The sequence below is a fragment of the Sapajus apella genome, unplaced genomic scaffold, assembly GCF_009761245.1.
Source record: "Sapajus apella isolate SASKATOON/1434 unplaced genomic scaffold, GSC_monkey_1.0 scaffold43, whole genome shotgun sequence".
NCBI classification, from domain to species: Eukaryota; Metazoa; Chordata; class Mammalia; order Primates; family Cebidae; genus Sapajus; species Sapajus apella.
The window spans coordinates 5,979,220-5,997,667 of record NW_022436983.1 but is presented as its reverse complement, the minus strand read 5'-3'; the positions used below and the strand labels follow the sequence as shown (position 1 = coordinate 5,997,667).

Here is an 18,448-nt window from a genome sequence, read left to right as displayed (position 1 = left end):
TGTGTGTGTGTGTGAGAGTGGTATTGTGGTTATGTTTTTATTATTTATTCATTGCTAGCCCCTCCTGATCGCCACCCTCCCCTCACCCACAGCCTTTCTGGGCTCTGCATCCCAGCAGTGACCATCTTGTGTGGAGGCAGCACCAAGGTGTTGCCACAGGACCTTCTTGCTCCTGACTCCCACTGGGATTTAGAGCAAGCTGCTCCAGCCCTCTGAGCCTCAGTTTCTCCAGTTGTGTAATGAGGCAGAAGGGGGAGGAGATAAAAGCTTGATCCCTGGCTCCTGCCCTTGTTCCTTTACGGTATTTATTCCGTGTGTGCAACATTCCAGGCACCTGCAGAAGCTGGGAGCCAGCGGTGACAGCCAGACAGACATGGTTTCTGCCACCAGGGGACACACACTTGGCAGGGAGATGGGCATTCACTCGGGTTCCAGCCACCTCTGTAGAGCTCTATGTCTGCGTCCCTGGCAGCCCCATGGCCCCAGTGGCCCGCTGCTCAATTCAGTGTCCCTAGGTCACCTCCCAGGGCCTGGAATTGGCTGGACACCACAGTGTGCCAGGTTCTGTGCAGGGCCACGGGGAGGAGTGGGATGCCCGTTCCTTCTGATGGATTCTCACTCTGTCGCCTAGGCTGGAGTGCAGTGGCACGATCTCAGCTCACTGCAACCTCTGCTTCCCGGGTTCAAGCAATTCTCATGCCTCAGCTTTTCGAGTAGCTGTGATTACAGGTGTCCACATCATGCTCAACAAATTTTTGTATTTTTAGTAGACATGGAGTTTCACCATGTTGGCCAGGTGGTCTCGAACTCCTGACGTCAAGTGATCCACCTGCCTCCGCCTCCCAAAGTGTTGGGATTACAGGTGTGAGCCACCGCACCCGGCCAGTGGTTATGTTTCTAAAGAGTCCCTATCTTTTACAGAGGCATACAAAAATATTTATGGATGAAATAGTATAATGCATGGGATTTGTCTCAAAATAATTTGGAGGGGGATGCATTTGGGGTACACATGAAACAAGCTTCCAGAAAGGTTGATTTTGTTGAAGCTGAGTGATTGTGGTGCTGAGGTTTGTTATCCTAACTGCTCTACTTTTGAGTAAGATAAAAATGCCCCCTAGGCCGGGCACCATGGCTCATGCCTGTAATCCCAGTACTTTGGGAGGCCAAGGATCATCTGAGGTCAGGAGTTTGAGACCAGCCTGACCAATATGGGGAAACCCCATCTCTACTAAAAATACAAAAAAATTAGACAGGCGTGGTGGTGTACGCCTGTAATCCTAGCTACTCAGGAGGCTGAGACAGGAGAATCGCTTGAACCCAGGAGGCAGAGGTTGTAGTGAGCCAAGATCGCGTCACTGGACTCCAGCCAGGGACACAGCTAGACACTGTGTCAAAAAAAAAAAAAAAAAAAAAAAGGGCCCGTAATAAAAAGTTAACCAGTTAACCACCAACAAGGAGCAAAAAATAACCTCACAGATCTGTGTTCCTTCTCTTCACGACACTTAAGCCAGGTGGTATTGACACACCTGTCTGTTCTCCCACCAGCCACGGGTTCCACTGTGATGGTGGGCAGAAGTGGGAGGCTGGGACTAAGCTTTGCTTATAACCAAACCCCAGCCAGTGGGGCGGACTTGCGCGTTTTAGGCATGCTCAGTTGATGGCTGCTTTCATTTCCCATTTGCATCCTTGCCTCCCAATACTAGAAGTCAAGAGCTGACTTAAAGGGAAGTTGGCGCCAGGCATGCTGGCTCACCCCTGTAATCCCAGCACTTTGGGAGGCCAAGATGGGCAGATCACTGGAGTTCAGGAGTTCAAAACCAGGCTGGACAACATGGTGGAGACCTGTCTCCACTAAAAATTCAAAAAGTTAGCTGGGCATGGTGGCACATGCCTATGGTCCCAGCTACTCGGGAGGCTGAGGCGGGAGGATTGCTTGAGCCAGGGAGATGGAGGGTGCAGTGAGCCAAGATGGTGCCACTATACTCCAGCCTGGGTGACGGAGTGAGACCCCAGCTCAAAAAAAAGAAAGGACATCCTACCTGCACAGCCAAACTCTCTGGTGCTGGGGGCTCAGTGGGGCCCCCCAGGCTGCACCTGCAGCAGTGGAGTGCCAGGCCTGAGGGAAGCTCCCCGTCCTTTGTGTGGCTGTGTGATCCTCCCTCTCCTGCCTGGCCCCTTCCTTCTGTTGGCACCACAAGAAGAAGTCTAAGGAGAGACAGAGGAGGAGAGAAAAGAGTAAGCAGATGGGAGGATCTGAGCCAGGAGGGACCCCTGACACCTGGGGCGCTTGTCACCCCCATCTATGAGTAAGTGATGTCTAGCTCCAATACTCTAGCCTCTGGCATGGGTCTGCATCAGCGCATCAGCCCATGAGTGCAGGCTGTGCTCCTCTCGTGCTGTGTGTCCTCAAACTAGTCACTTAACTTCTCTGTGCCTCAGTTCTCCATCCATAAAATGGGCACAATTCCTCTTGGGGGGGGTCACTGAGAGGCTCAAATGAGATTGTCTCTGGGAGGGTGCCAAAGCAGATATACAATAGATGTTGATTCACCCAGGGGTCCCCCACCCCAGCCCATCCCGTGTGGAGCTCAGGCCCTGGGTGGCCAGGCTCTATCTCCCCGCTTTCCCAGAACCCCACATCTCACCAGCTAGTTGCAGGGCCCGCAGGATCTGGACTCTCTCACCTCTGCCGCCTGTTCTCTGTCCAGGATTCGACGGAAGCCACCGAGCTCTCTTCTCCTCCTTCAGACTTCCTGGACTAAAAGTGAAGTTGCCCAGAGAGAAACTGATGACCCGGGAGTGAGGGCACACAGTCCCAGCCTGTCCACCCCACCCCAGCCAGGTGTGGTCTGGCCGCGGGAGCCGGGGATGCTGAGTTCCCTACTCTCATGTACTTTTTTGTTTTTTTTTTCTTGTGGGACGGAGTTTCGCTCTTGTTACCCAGGCTGGAGTGCAATGGCGCGATCTCGGCTCACCGCAACCTCCGCCTCCTGGGTTCAGGCAATTCTCCTGCCTCAGCCTCCTGAGTAGCTGGGATTACAGGCACACGCCACCATGCCCAGCTAATTTTTTGCATTTTTAATAGAGACGGGGTTTCACCGTGCTGACCAGGATGGTCTCGATCTCTTGACCTTGTGATCCACCCGCCTCGGCCTCCCAAAGTGCTGGGATTACAGGCTTGAGCCACCGCGCCCGGCCTCCCTACTCTCTTTTGGACAGTTCATTTTATGCCTGCTGGGGGCAAATTCTGCTCTTGATTTATTCTCTTCAATACGGTTTGGATTTCTTCTTAACAACAAACATGTATTAAAATAAATATCACTTAAATAATTCTTTACATAGATTTGTTCAATTTAAAAATAAGAACATGGCCGGGCGTGGTGGCTTGTACCTATAATCCCAGGACTTTAGGAGGCTGAGGCGGGCAGGTCACTTAAAGCCAGGAGTTTGAGACCAGCATGGTCAACACAGCAAATCTACCAAATATATATATATACACATGCATACACAAAAATCAGCCAGTGCAGTGGCACACACTTGAAGTCCCAGCTACTCGGGAGGCTGAGGCATGAGAATTGCTTGAGCCTAGGAGGCAGAGGTTGCAGTGAGTCAAGATCACGCCACTGCCGGGCGCGGTGGCTCAAGCCTGTAATCCCAGCACTTTGGGAGGCCGAGGCAGGTGGATCACGAGGTCAAGAGATCGAGACCATCCTGGTCAACATGGTGAAACCCCGTCTCTACTAAAAATACAAAAAATCAGCTGGGCATGGTGGCGCGTGCCTGTAATCCCCACTACTCAGGAGGCTGAGGCAGGAGAATTGCCTGAACCCAGGAGGCGGAGGTTGCGGTGAGCCGAGATCGCGCCATTGCACTCCAGCCTGGGTAACAAGAGCGAAACTCCGTCTCAAAAAAAAAAAAAAAAAAAAAAAAAAAACAAGATCACGCCACTGCACTCCAGTCTGGGCAACAGAGCGAGACTCCGCCTCAAAAAGTGATAATAAAAAGTAAAATAAAATTTTAAAAGTCTTCCTAAACATCATATTGGATGGCTGCTAATTGTTCATCGCGTGGTCAAACCATTATTTACTCACTTACCATTGGGCATTTAGGCTGCTTTTCAGTTTGTTTTTTTGAGACCGAGTCTTTCTGTGTTGCCCAGGCTGGAGGGCAGTGGCATGATCACAGCTCACTGCAGCCTCGATTTTCTGGGCTCAAGTGATCCTCCCGCCTCAGTCTCTAGAGTGGCTGGGACTACAAGCATGCCCCGACACCTGGCTAAATGTTTACTTTTTTTTCCCAGAGATGGGGTCTCGATATGTTGCCCAGGCTGGTGTCTAACTCCTGGCCTCAAGTGATCCACCTGCCTCAGTCTCCCAAAGTGCTGGGATTACGGGCATGAACCACCATGCCTGGCTGTTTTGAAGTTTTTACAATTACACTCTTTTTTTCTTTTTTTTCAGGTATTAAGCAACGAAGATCAGGTAGTTTTTACAATGATAAATGATGCCATGACAGACTTTTTTTTCCATACATCTTTGCCCACATCTGCTTATTTCATTTCCATTCTTTTTGGGATGAGAAGTAGGGGCGGCAAGGCAGGAAGTGGGGGAAGGAAGGCCACCAGCCGCCCCGGCCACACTGACCAACCTGGTGTGTTCCAGCCTGCTTCTCTGGACGGGGTCTGCCACTGTGCTTCTTCCCAAGGAGGGGCCTTGGCCCTGGGCTCTTCTGGAAGGCGGGGACCCTGACCCAGCCCATGTGCGGGGCTGTCCTTGTTTCTGCTGCAGAGCCAGGTTGTTCCACTGGGTCAAGAGAGATGGAGAAAAGAGATGTTGACCTTGACTCTTCCTCCCAAGGGAGCACTAGGCAGGGACACACCTATCAGACTCCACAGCCTGTGGTCTTAACTATAACTCTGCCTAGTCATTCCTTCTTTGAGAATCAAGGAATGAATGAATGAACAAATAGAGAGGTGCATCCCAAGAGGCAACGCCTTCGTTAGAAGACGAAAGCTGGGGCCAGGTGTGGTGGCTCACGCCTGTAATCCCAGCATTTTGGGAGACGGAGACGGGCGGATCATGAGGTCAAGAGATCGAGACCATCTTGGTCAACATAGTGAAACCCTGTCTCTACTAAAAAATACAAAAATTAGCTGGGCATGATGACACGTGCCTGTAGTCCCAGCTACTCAGGAGGCTGAGGCAAGAGAATCACTTCAACCTGGGAGGCAGTGATTGCAGTGACTGAGATCACGCCATTGCACTCCAGCCTGGTGACAGAGCAAGATTCCATCTCAAAAAAAAGAGATCGAGACCATCCTGGCCAACATGGTGAAACCCCGTCTCTAGTAAAAATACAAAAATTAGCTGGGCATGGTGGTGCGTGCCTGTAGTCCCAGCTACTTGGGAGACTAAGGCAGGAGAATCTCTTGAACAACCTGCAGGATGCAGAGGTTGCAGTGAGCCGGGATCACGCCACTGCACTCCAGCCTGGCGACAGAGCGAGACTCTGTCTTAAAAAAAAAAAAAAAAAAAAAAAAACCACGAAAGCTGGGACTGGATCCTCTCAGAGCACCGCTTTCCCAAGGAGAGGACACAGATGCTCCCTCCCAACCCTGGCTGGCAAACCACCAATTAAAAATAGGAACCATTTATCTAGTAGCTTGCTATATGCTAGGCAGAGTTCTGAATCCCTTATTAATTTAATCTCCCTGCGACCCTGAGAGAGGTATGTACTACTATCATCAACATCCCATTTTAGAGATAAAGAGACTGGGGCACAGAGAGGTTAGGTAACTTGCCCAAGGTCACACAGCTAGAAAGTGGTAGCGGGGGCAGGATTTGAACTCAGGCAGAGCTGATTCAGGCGTGCTGACTCATAACTACACGCTCTACTGCTGATCATTCTTGAGGTGCAACCTATGCCCAGTGGGTACCCTCTCCGTGACTGAGCCTCCTCCCAGACACCAGTGCTTCACACCTCCCCCTGGCCCAACCTGGAGACCCCTGACCTCTAGGAAGCTCCTGGCGAGCAGGGCCTTTGTGTACCGCCCCCAGGCTGCCTCCAGCTGAGCCTCCCGGAGCCACAGGGCCTGAAGGCCCTTTCGCAGCAGCTGCTGGTGGCCCAGTGCCACTGCTGCCGCCACTGCTGCCTGCTGCATTTCCACCAAGTGCCTCCAGCCTTGAAAGTATCTGGACAGCGGCTGCCAGCTGGGGACAGACCAGGGCTGATCAGGGGGTGGACTGCCCTCCTATCCCCAGGGAGTGCCTAGTGGCTGGGTACCCTTCGAGATGTCTTTCCAGCAATCAGTAGGGTGATAACCCACAGCAGGAGCCTCACACTGCCGACTGGGAGAACTTCCCTCTTATTGAAGGACCTGGGAATCCCACACAAGCAAGGCTCTGGGGGTGGCAGAAGGCCCTCTTTATTTCTTTTTAATTAATGTATACATTTTTTGAGACAGGAGCTTGCTCTGTCGCCCAGGCTGGAGTGCACTGGCTTGATAATGGCTCGCTCCTGGGCTCAAGCGATCCTCCCACCTCAGCCTCCCGAGTAGCTGAGACTACAGACAGGCACCACCACACCCGGCTAATTTTTGTAACGTTGTTGTAGAGACAGGCTTTTGCCACCTTGCTCAGGCTGGTCCTGAGCTCCTGAGCTCAAGCAATCTGCCTGCCTCAGTCTCCCAGTGTTAAGATTACAGGCATGAGCCACCGCATCCGGCCAGAGGCTGCCCTCTTTGCCAATAACTCAGGGTGGGCCTCAGACGTTCAGGACACTCAGTGCCCCAAACCCACAGGCATCGGTCCCCTCATTCTCGTCCCTGGGCCCAGGAGGCTCCCTTCGTTCCCCAGGAGGGACAGGTAAGAAGTTCCCCTTCCTTGAAACTCTGCCTCGTCTCCAGCAGGCCCTCATCTCCATTTGCTCAGGCAGATGGGAGCGGGGAGTCCTGGCTTCATCTCTATCAGGCCCTTGTTCCTGTTCACTCAGGCAAATGGGAGCAGGAGTCCTGAGCATGTGTGCCCCAACTCCAACCCCGTCCCCACCCAGCCATGCATGGCCTCACCAGGTTGCCTCGGACTCCGGGGCCAAGATATTTTGTGCCTTGTTCTGGGAAAGCAAGAGTAAGCAACACAGTTCTCAGGCCAAGGAGCAGGCGGGACAGGGCACCCCCTGCCAAGCCTCCCTGCCCTGGTGCAACACCCCCTCCCACACCCTACCTCCAGCCTCCCCTGGCCTCTACCTGTGAGGCACTGCTCGCTGGGGCTGTGTCTGGCAGATGGGAAGCCGTCCTCTCCTCCTCCCTGTGGACCTGCTCCCTCAGGGCCCCCTCCTCTCTTTTCTGCTTGGGTGGGACTCTCCAGGCTGTGTTGGAGAAGGCTGAGGAACAGGGGCCGGCCTCCCTGCTCCCTACGCCTTGAGGGAGACCCCTCTGTGCCCTGTCACCTGGTGACCCCGCGGAATAGCTGTCCCCTGACCCTAAGGGATGGGCGGGAGGGAGCCCCTGTTCAGGATTAAGGAAATCCCCGGTCAGTGTCCCCAAAGTGGTCTCAGGTGACATTAGCTTGCTTTGAGCCCAAGAGTCTGAGAGAGCAGCTGGGGTCTCCAGGGAAGCTGCAGTTTCCCTGCGGCCTCGGAGTTGTCTCCTCCTCTCATCCCAGGAAGCAAGGACAGGCTGGCCGGGCTGCGGGTGGGCGGAGAGTGGCTGGCTGCCGCTGGTCCAGAGGTCCTGCTGCACAGCACCGGGGGGTTCCTGGGATGCCTGACAGCTGAGTTGGGCTGCCTCTGGCACCAGGCGATGTACGGAGGCCAGAAGCTGGTGGAAGCCATGGGATGGGGCCCGAGCCTGGTTCTGACTGGGATCAGCCAGGTCCTCCAGGGTGAGAGGTTCCTCCACCAGCCTGGACGTCCAGCTCCCCAGGTTACCCCAGGATCTGAGGCCCGGCTGTGGGTGCCCATCGAGAGGGGCAAAGGCTGCAGCAGGCCTGAAGTCCCGGCTAGGGGTACCTGGGGCTGGCAGCCTGGACTGCCTCCGATAGGGGGATGGGCAAGCCAGTGCCCCTTGGGAGAGGAGATGTCCCTGGAGGAGCTCATGGGGCCTAAAGCTCCCCGCCGGCTCTGGGCAGAGGAGGGGGCTGCTGGTCCCACTTATGCTCAGGTTGCTCTGCTGGATGGCAAACTCTTGGGCCTTCCCTTGGCGCCTCCTGGTCGGGGGCTGCAGGTTGCTCTGTTGCCAGAAGCTTGAATTGACTAGTCGGCCGGTTGTGTCCTTCAGGGCTAGGCCCAGACGGGGACCAGGGCTGGCCAGGTTGGTCTGGACTCGGCAGGGCTCCTGGTCTAGCACTGCCCCTGGAGAGGGTGTGGCAGCAGGCTCTCCCCTCTCCACCTGGCACCTGGACACCCACCGGTCATGACTACTGCTCAGGCCAATGACCAGGCTCCTCCTCCGTTGCTCTAAAGAAAGGAGAGACAGTCTGCTGGGCGCAGTGGCTCATGCCTGTAATCCCAGCACTTTGGGAGGCTGAGGAGGGCAGATCACAAAATCAGGAGTTCGAGACCAGCCTGGCCAATATGGTGAAACCCCATCTCTACCAAAAATACAAAAATCAGCCAGGTGTGGTGGTGCGCGCTTGTAGTCCCAGCTACTCAGGAGGCTGAGGCAGGAGAATTGCTTGCACCCGGGAGCTAGAGGTTGCAGTGAGCCGAGATTGAGTCACAGTGAGACTCCATCTCAATAAAAAAAAAAAAAAAGAGGAGAGACAGTCATGGCCTGGGGGAGAACTTGGACGAGCTGGCACTCGGGGGACAGGTGGAGCCGTCCAGGTCTTGGATCAAGGGAGGGGACAGGGCCCAGCAGCGGGAGGGGGCTGAGACTTCCGGGGTCTGCTGCCAGCTCTGCCTCCCTGGGTGAAGCGATGGGCAGACTCTGGGGCTCTTGGAGTCGGGGGTCTTGGAGCTGGACAGAGGGAAGCAGAGAGACATTTAGGAGGCTGTTGAGGGGATCCCAGGAGAGAGATAATGGTGGCTGGGATCAGACTAGCAGGTGGGTAGAGAGAAGATTCAGGTAAGCTTCAGAGGTGGAGCCAACAGGCTTGGAAATCAGGTAAAAGGGAAAAAAAGAATCGAGGGGGACTATTGATTTCTGGCTTGAGCAAAGAGGTGGCAGGGGCAGTGGGCTGGGGTGAAAGCGAGACCCCATAGAGCAATGACTAAAGGTGAGCTGCTCTGGGAACATGGAGGGGAGCTTTGAAGCCCCTCCCCAGCCCCCAAGCCCACTCCACAGCCACAGAGTCCTCGTGGGGATGGAAGAGGTGCTGGGAGGCTCTGGGCTCAGAGCCTGGCAGGTTGAGTGGGCCATAAAAGTTGCTGCCTTTGTGGATAGGAACTAAAGCTCAGAGAGGGTAAGCAACTTGCCCCAGGGTCACACAGCTGGAACACAAAGAAACTGGAATGTGAATTCAAGCATCTGCATTTGTTCTTGGGCTGTTCCCCTTCTTGGCTGGCCCAGCTCTGTGGCTTTCTTAAAGCTCAGTAGCCTGAGCAGGGATGTCCCCAGCCCCCCATCCCTGGCACAGACTGTCCTGTGGGGTCCCCGTCTTAGCCAGGGTACCAGCCAGGCCTACTCCTGGTCCCCTCTCTTCCTGACCTCACTCTCCCAAGAACCCCCCTCCTTAGGCCCCAGGCTGGGAAGACTCTGTCCTTTCCCCAGCCGACCATGGATAGCTGATCTCCGGAACTAGCCAGGCCTTAGGCTTGTCTGCCTGGGAGGGGGGCTCTGGGTGGATATCTAGACGGGGCCCTGCTCCTGTAACCACTCAGTCAGGCCCACCAAGCCTCTTGCCTGGCTTCAGGAGCGCTGTAGGCTTTGGGGACACATTCTCCTTGTGGCTGGCATCAGACCTTAGCTCCATGGGCTTGGGGACAGGGGCGTCCTAGGTCCACCCCACCGTCAGGGGCCTGGTCCATGTGATCAGATGGGCCCTGTGGGGAGAGGACAGGTTGACCTGGCTCTCATTCAGCCCCACCCCATTCTCATCCCTACCCCCTCCCTTTAGCAGCATTCCTGGCTGCCCCTGACCTGGTCCCAGCTGCCCAGGGCCTGTTCCTCACTGCTCTGGTCTCTCAGGGTCTCCTCTCCCTGCCCTACTAATCGTCTCCTTTTCCATGGTAAGTGACCAGGTCAAATGCTGCCTAATCCTGTCCCCCAGACCTCTTGGCTGAGGTCTGACCATGCAGGTCCAGTGACCTCCTCCACGCCTACCTGGAGGTCTAACAGGCAGTGCAGTGTTAATATGTTCAAAACTGTTGGGAGGCCGGGGTGGGTGGATCACGTGGTCAGGAGTTCAAGACCAGCCTGACCAACATGGTGAAACCCCATCTCTACTAAAAATACAAAAATTAGCCAGGTATGGTGGTGGGCGCCTGTAATCCCAGCTACTCGGAAGGCTGAGGCAGAATTACTTGAACCAGGGAAGCGGAGGTTGCAGTGAGCCGAGATCGCACCAATGCACTCCAGCCTGGGCAACAGAGCAAGACTCTGTCTAAAAGAAAAAGAAGTCCAAAACTGAACTCTAGCCATTCTCAAAACCAGCTCTCCCCCATCGGTGCCCTCCTTGTCCGTGGATGGCAGCTCCAGCCTTCTGATGGCTCAAACAAAAATCCTGGAGCCAGCCCCAACTCCCCTTCTCCCTTACACCAGTGGCTACTCTGATAGGCTCTGCCTCCCAAATGCATACAGGATCTGACCCGGGTGCACTGGGCCAAGTGGCCCTCACCTGCCACCTCCCAACTGGTCACTCTTATTCTGCCCTCGTCCTCTCGCCCGACAGCCTCCTCTTCACATAGCAGCAGGGCGATCCTGTGAACACTTAAATCAGACCATGTCCTGCCTCAACTCAAATGCCACAAAGGCTCTCCAGCCCACTCAGTGCTCCTGTGAGCCTTCAAGGTCGTAGTCCAGGGGCTAGAAAACTATTGCCTGGGCCAGTGGTCCCTTATGTGAATAAAGTTATACTGGAACAAAGCCCATTTGTTTATAGACTGCCTGCTTTCCAGCTGCAATGGCAGAGCTCAGTAGCTGCAAGATACCTTAGGCTGCAAAACGTTTTTTTTTGTTTTGTTTTGTTTTTGAGACGGGGTCTTAGGCTGCAAAAACTTTTTTTTTTTTTTTTGGGGGGGTGGTTCGGTCTTCTTGGCTGGAGTGGAGTGCAGTGGCACAATCTCGGCTTACTGCAACCTCTGCCTTCCAGGTTCAAGTGATTCTCCTGCCTCAGCCTCCTGAGTAGCTGGGATTACAGGCACACGCCAGTACGCCTGGCTAATTTTTGTATTTTCAGTAAAGACAGAGTTTCACCATGTTGGTCAGGCTGCTCTTGAACTCTTGACCCTCGTGATCTGCCCGCCTTGGCCTCCCAAAGTGCTGGGATTACAGGTGTGAGCCACCGCACCTGGCTAAAACCTTTTTTGTTTTTTTTTTTTTTTTTTTGAGATGCAGTCTCACTTTGTCACCCAGGCTCATACAATGGCGTGATCCCGGCTCACTGCAACCTCCACCTGCCTCTCTGGGCTCAAGGGATCCTCCTGCCTCAGCCTCTAAGAAACTGGGACCACAGGCGCATGCCACGAGACCTGGCTAATTTTTGTATTTTTGTAGAGACAGCGTTTCGCCATGATGGCCAGGCTGGTCTTGAACTCCTGACCTCAGGTGATCCACCTGCCTCAGCCTCTGAAAGTGCTGGGATTACAGGCATGAGCCACCACACCTAAACCTGCAAAGTCTTTAAAATCCGGCTCCCAGTTACTTTACGGTCCTCCCCACTCCTCTTCCCCTTGCCCACTGTCCACACACACCAGCCCCCTGGCTGCTCCTCCAAACGCCACGCCCGCCCTCGCCTGTCCTCACCACGCATGCCCTCACCTGTGCTGCTGCCCCTCTGCCTTCAAGTCCTGCCTCCCATATCAGAGCCCTCCTACCCACTCTCTCTCTAACTGCTGCACCCTGGCCTCTCCTCACTCTCTTGCCCTGCACTTGTGGCTACATAACAGTGAAGAAATTGGTGTATTTCTCCCTCCAGTGGCCTAGGAGCCACACGAGGGCAGGCTGGTTTTGTTTCTGTTTTTTTCCCTGCTGGATTTGCAGCCCATAGAACAATGCCTGACCCCCAGCAGGGGCTTGGAAATGTGCGCTGAATAAATGACAGCTAGGCACCGTGCAGCCTTCAGCAGGCGTCCTGACATTTAATCTGCACCGCAGCCGTAGGATTTAAGTTCCCTGTTTTAGAGATGAGGACACGAGATTAGAAGAGCTGCCTGCTCCCACCCCCAAGGCCTCAGAGGGGCCACCCCAGGGCTGGCTCCACAGCGCAGGCTCCTAACCAGGGCCAACACACCATCACCTCTTGCCCAAATGAACTTGAGGCCGCTCCACAGGAGCCCTTCCTACACCCCCGGCCCTCACGTCGGGGTTCCTCTGTCCGTTTCTCTGCCCCCGTCCCCATCCCTCCGACTTCCCCCTCCCACTCCACCCCCACCCCTGTCCACTTAAGGAGGCTCACAGCCTCCCTCCTCTTCCCACCAAAAGAGCCCGAGGTCAGTTTCCTGCCCTCCTGGACCTGCCCTGAAGTGCGTGGGTCCTCCTTGGGTCCTCCTTCACCCAGTCGGATTTGAATCTAGAGGGGGCTCGGGGCCGGGACCGCTAACGACCCCTGCAGGTGGCTGGCGGGTGGGGACGTAGGAGAGCAGAGCGTGCTGTCCCCCGCTTGGCCCCGCCCAGCCCTGAGCCATGGGCGTGGCCACCGACGTCCAAGCACAGCGTGGGGTCCTCGGCAGGCAAAGCACGTGGCCCGAGGGCAACTTTTGCACGTACAAGACTGGCGACATTCTCCTGGCCTTCAGGTCCCTGGGAACCTCCTCCACCCTCTGCCCGGAATCCTGTGGGGTCTGAGCTTCCTCCACCAGGCGTGCCTCCTCCTGGCTCCTTCTCACACCTACAGCTGCCTCTCCGAGTCCCCCCACCGGGGATACCCCCAGCCGTGACCCCACCACCCATGCCTCCTGGAGCTGCAGGATATGCCCCCGGCCCCCATCTGCAGGAACCCCAGGGCAGGACATCCAGGTCATGAACACTCACATCCACACCTGTTCCCAACAGGTGCGATGCCCCATCTAGGGATGTCTCGAATTCAGCCGGCACACCATGACCCTCATAGCTGGGGACACCCCCGTGCTGGGACCCCAGGATCTGGGGGGCAGTCACCACCCTGACACCACCTGGAATGCCTCATCCTGGACCTCCTCCAGTGGGCATCCCCCCCCAGGGGGCCTCAGTCTGGATCTCCCATGGGTCACCAGGGCCTATGCTTCCATGGTATGCATAAGCCTCCTCCAACTGATGCCGCCTCATGGATACACAGGCCCTCTACAACCCCTACCCTACAGCTTCCAGCGGGGGCCTCTCCCTCCACGCAGCCTACTCCCTGGCTTCCAGTTCCTCCTCACGGCCCACTTCGGGGCCTTCTCCCTCAGTAAATTCACATTCTCCTTCCTCCTGTTATATCTTCCCAATATCTTTTTGATACCTTGGACCAGAGATGCTGCAGCTCCTTGCAGCTAAAGCACTAACCCCTTTCAGCCTTCCCACCTCCCTTTTTAATGTCATTTTCCCCCCACAGAAGGTATTTCTTTTTCATGTTGGTCCTAATTATTTTCCAAATGCAGAGAAAATAAAACTATAACAAATTCCTTGTTTAAAAAAAAAGAAAAGGCCAGACACGTCAGCTCAGACCTGTAATCCCAACACTTTGGGAGGCCGAGGCAGCTGGATCGCTTGAGGTCAGGAGTTCGAGACCAGCCTGGCCAACATGGCAAAACCCCATCTCTACCAAAAATACAAAAATTAGCGGGCGTGATGGTGTGCGCCCGTTATCCCAGCTATTCAGGAGGCTGTGGCAGGAGAATCACTTGGACCCGGGAGGCGGAGGTTGCAGTGAGCCGTGATCATGCCACTGCACTCCAGCCTGGGTGACAGAGTGAGGCGCCTTCTCAAAAACAAACAAACAAAACAAAACAAAACAAAGAAACTCTTCCAGCCTTCAGGTACCTCAGAAACTGGCTGGACTCCACCCTATTACCCAGGCTTCGCCATGCCATCAGCCTAGCTTGATCACACTTCCTTCAAGACTGCAAATGTCCTTCCATTTCCACCAGCCAAGCCTTTGCCCTCATTGTGCCCCGCCATGCTCAGCCATCCCTTTCCTTCCTCTCTCCAGATTGTATGTTTTATCCTTTGTAAGCTCCTGCTCAGTCAGAAGACCTGTGATGAACTCTTTCTGCTGACCAGGCGCAGTGGCTTACACTTGCAATCCCAGCACTTGGGCAGGCTGAGGCAGGAGGATCTCTGGAGCCCAGGAATTCAGGACCAGCCTGGGCAGCATTGCAAGACCTCATCTCTATGAAAAAAAAAATACAACAATTAGCCAGGTGTGGTGATGCATGCCTGTGGTCCCACCTACTTGGGAGGCTGAGGCAGGAAGATTCCTTGAATCTAGGAGTTTGAGGCTTCAGTGAGCCACAATCATGGCACTGCACTCCAGCCTGGGCAACAGAGTCAGACTCTGTCCAAAAAAAAAAAAAAAAGAACCTTCTGCTGCTGTGTGACCTTAGGCAAGTCCTTAACCTCTCTAAACCTAAGGCTCCTCATCTGTAAAAGTGGGGTGGTGACACCTACCTCCCCTACCTCTTTGGCTTGATGTGAGGGTCGGATATTTACCAGATAAATGCCAAAGAAGTTTTTAAACGCTAAAGCAATTCTTAAAGAAGGAGGGGGTGATGACTGCTCCCTTCATAGGTCTTCATGTCTAAAGTCTCCTAAACATGATGGATGGAAGCTTTTGTTCTTTAGGTTTATTTATTTATTTATTATTTATTTTTATTTTTTTGAGACAGAGTTTCGCCGTTGTTGCCAAGGCTGGAGTGCAATGGCACGCTCTCGGCTCACTGCAACCTCTGCCCCCGGGGTTCAAGCAATTTTCCTTCTTCAGCCTCCCAAGTAGCTGGGATTACAGGCACCCGCCACCATGGCCGGCTAATTTTTGCATTTTTAGTAGAGATGGGGTTTCACCATGTTGGCCAGGCTGGTCTTGAACTCCAGACCTCAGGTGATCCACCTGCCTCAGCCTCCCAAAGTGCTGGGATTACAGGTGTGAGCCAATGCGCCTGGCCTATTTATTTATTTTTTGAGAAGGAGTTTCACTCTTGTTGCCCAGACTGGAGTGCAGCGGTGCAACTTTGACTCACTGCAACCTCTGCCTCCTGGGTTCAAGCAATTCTCCTGCCTCAGCCTCCTGAGTAGCTGGGATTACAGGTGCGTGCCACCACGCCTAGCTAATTTTTTATATTTTTAATAGAGATGGGGTTTCACCAAGTTGGCCAGGCTGGTCTTGAACTCCTGACCCCAGGTGATCCACCCACCTCGGCCTCCCAGAGTCCTGGGATTACAGGCATGAGCCACTGTGCCCGGCCTGTTTTTTAGGTTTTGACTCTCTTTTATCTCTAGTAATACTGTTTGCCTTAAAGTCAAATTTGTGGGGTATTAATTTAGTGCCACAGTTCCATTTTGGTCCTTACTTGTCTGGTATAACTTTTCCATCCTTCTACCTTCAGCCTTCCCATGCCCACAATTTTAGGTTTATCATTTGTAAACACAATATAGCTGCAATTTTAAAATATATGATTTGGACATATTTATTATTTTAACCATCTTATTTTTGTGCTTGCTGATAGCCAAAGTTTTCACCTTTCTCTTTTCTTGCTTTTTTTTTTTTTTTTTTTCTTGAGATGGAGTTTTGCTCTTATTGTCCAGGCTGGACTGCAATGGCACGATCTAGACCCACCCTGCCTCGGCCTCCCCGGGAGCTGGGATTACAGGCATGCACCACCACACCCAGCTAATTTTGTATTTTTGGTAGAGACAGGGTTTCTCCATATTGGTCAGGCTGGTCTCGAACTCCTGACCTCAGGTGATCCACCCATCTCGGCCTCCCAAAGTGCTGGGATTAGAGGCATGAGCCACCACGCCCAGCCTGCATTTTTAAGAATTGATCAAGGTTTTCTTTTTCTCCCCTGCTCTGCCCCCCAATGACTTGGATACTGCACATTGCCTATCTATTCTTTCTGTGGTTATCCTATACACACACACACACACACACACACACACACACACACACACACACACATTTTTGAGACAAAGTCTTGCTCTATCCCCCCAGACTGGAGTGTAGTGGTGTGATCTTGGCTCACCAAAACCTCCACTTCCCAGATTCAAGCGATTCTTATGCCTCAACCTCCATAGTAGCTGGGATTACAGGTGCCCGACACCCAGTTAATTTTTGTATTTTTAGTACAGATGGGGCTTTGCCATGTTGGCCAGGCTGGTCTTGAACTCCTGACCTCAGGTGAGCTGCCCGCCTCGGCCTCCCAAAGTGTTGGGATTACAGGGGTGAGCCACTGTGCCCAGCCCCAAGATATTTTAATATGTATATTTAACAAAATCTAAAGTTAATTGCCAGTATTTAATCTCCTCCTAGGTTAAAAAAAGGGATGGGGGCTTCAGCACACGCTTTCTGTTCAGATCATCCTGAATTACATATTATTGTCTTGGAGACTACACCATGTTTACTATTTCATTTGTGCATCTCAGGTCTTCCTTCTGAAAAAAATTCCATGTGCCACTGTGGGAAGTAGAAAAATTCCTCTTCAAAGTTTCCTTTCTTGTTAAAGAATAATAATAAATGTTAGAAATAAGAGTCTCTTTTAAAGACTTTCGTCAAAGCCTTCTTGCTAGTAACTGTTAAGCCCCATCCTATGTAGCTGCTAGACATGCTCACAGGCACGTGGTACATTCTATGCCCTTGTACTTTAACCAAGATACCTGTGCTGGACGTGCTCACAGGCACGTCCCAGCTTGCAGCCTATACCCCTTCCTTATTTGGACTTCCTTTTATACTCCATTGCTTTTACCTGTTTAGAAAAATTTTAAGTCGTTAGACAATCTGGTTTTAGTTTAGATTGTGAGGTCTGGCTCCAACCAATGAAGATCAGACACAGCAGTAAGGACGACCCCAAATGTGTAAGGGATAAATATGTCTGCTTTTCCTTTGTTTGTTTTACTCTCGTGGCAAGATGGCTAATGAGAGCACCCTTTCTGCAGAAAGTAAGATTACCTTGCTGAGAGATCCTTTGTCTCAGTGCTGATTTTTCTTTTTTTTTTTTAGACTGGAATTCTTTTTTTTTTTTTTTTTAAGTTTTTAAACTTTTTATTTGCATATTAAAAAAATTGTGCATTCCAATAATTAAAATCATTTGAACAAAACAAAAAATGGCACTCTGATTAAACTGCATTACAGCCTGCAGGATACCTTGGGCCAGCTTGGTTTTACTCTAGATTTCACATTCGTCCCACGCCACTTCCTCCACCCCACTTCTTCCTTCACCAACATGCAAGTTCTTTCCTTCCCTGCCAGCCAGACAGACAGATGGGAGAGGCAGGCACGGCCTTCGTTGTCAGTAGTTCTTTGATGTGAAAGGGGCAGCACAGTCATTTAAACTTGATCCAACCTCTTTGCATCTTACAAAGTTAAACAGCTAAAAGAAGTAAAATAAGAAGGCAATGCTTGTGGAATGTACAGTGCATATTGGCGGCGCACGACTCATTACGATTCGCCTGCTTGCTTCTCCTGTTCAATCGTTTCTTTGGAAGGCAGTGGATTTTTCTCTTGCGTTTCTGTCTTCTTCAGTTTCGACTTATCAAATTTCTCTATCTCAGCCATATCGGGTTTGTCAGACATGGTTGCGGAGGAAAAGCAGAGCGAGGCGCACGGACGAGCGAAGTCTGGTCTGCGCAGTGGCCACCACCGAGTTCTAGACTGGAATTCTTAATGGCTTATAAGCAAGTTTCCCCATGGTATCCCCATCACTGTCCAATTCCACCCCACTGCTACTCTTTCAGTGAAAAGAATATAAAAGCTAAACAACCACTTTTCTCTTTTCCATGCCTACATTTTAAAATATCTTGTTAAGATAGATCTGTATTGCTGACCAGGTCACATTTTCTTCCTTATGATTTGGACTAATAATTTCTGACACAGTTGATTTAACAAAATATATTCAAATACATTTGATCTTTACAAAATGCAGTATCTTATACTTCTTGTATTTTTTTCTATTTAATCTAATGAATTCCTTATGTTATTCACTTCTTTTTTTTTTTTTAAAGAAGAAGAAAGAGAGAAAGAAAAAAAGAAAGAATAAAGAAAAAAAAGAATGAAGGAGAGGAAGAAAGAGGAAGAGGAAGAGGGAGAGAGAACAGGGGTGTTGCTTTATTGCCTGGACTAGAATGCAGTCTAAAAATGGGTATGCCTATAATTGTATTTAATAATAGAGACATGAAAAA

The 18,448-nt window shown here is 52.2% G+C and overlaps 2 protein-coding genes across 2 annotated transcripts in view; both read right to left on the bottom strand.

Annotated features, from left to right (window-relative positions):
* CUNH1orf167 (chromosome unknown C1orf167 homolog) overlaps positions 1-10,326 on the bottom strand; it is an 18,949-nt gene extending 8,623 nt beyond the window's left edge. The window contains 7 exon segments of the mRNA XM_032301204.1: positions 2,040-2,205; positions 2,646-2,758; positions 4,648-4,802; positions 6,011-6,209; positions 7,067-7,110; positions 7,244-8,454; positions 9,842-10,326. Coding sequence (XP_032157095.1) covers positions 2,040-2,205; positions 2,646-2,758; positions 4,648-4,802; positions 6,011-6,209; positions 7,067-7,110; positions 7,244-8,454; positions 9,842-9,911 — 1,958 coding nt within the window. The 5' untranslated portion in view covers positions 9,912-10,326.
* Positions 10,327-17,280: 6,954 nt separating this feature from the next.
* On the bottom strand, positions 17,281-17,914 carry LOC116566297 (thymosin beta-4). The gene has a single exon (XM_032300415.1). The coding sequence runs from the start codon at positions 17,841-17,843 to the stop codon at positions 17,709-17,711; it is 135 nt and encodes a 44-aa protein (XP_032156306.1). The 5' UTR covers positions 17,844-17,914; the 3' UTR covers positions 17,281-17,708.
* Between the last annotated feature and the right edge of the window lie 534 nt (positions 17,915-18,448).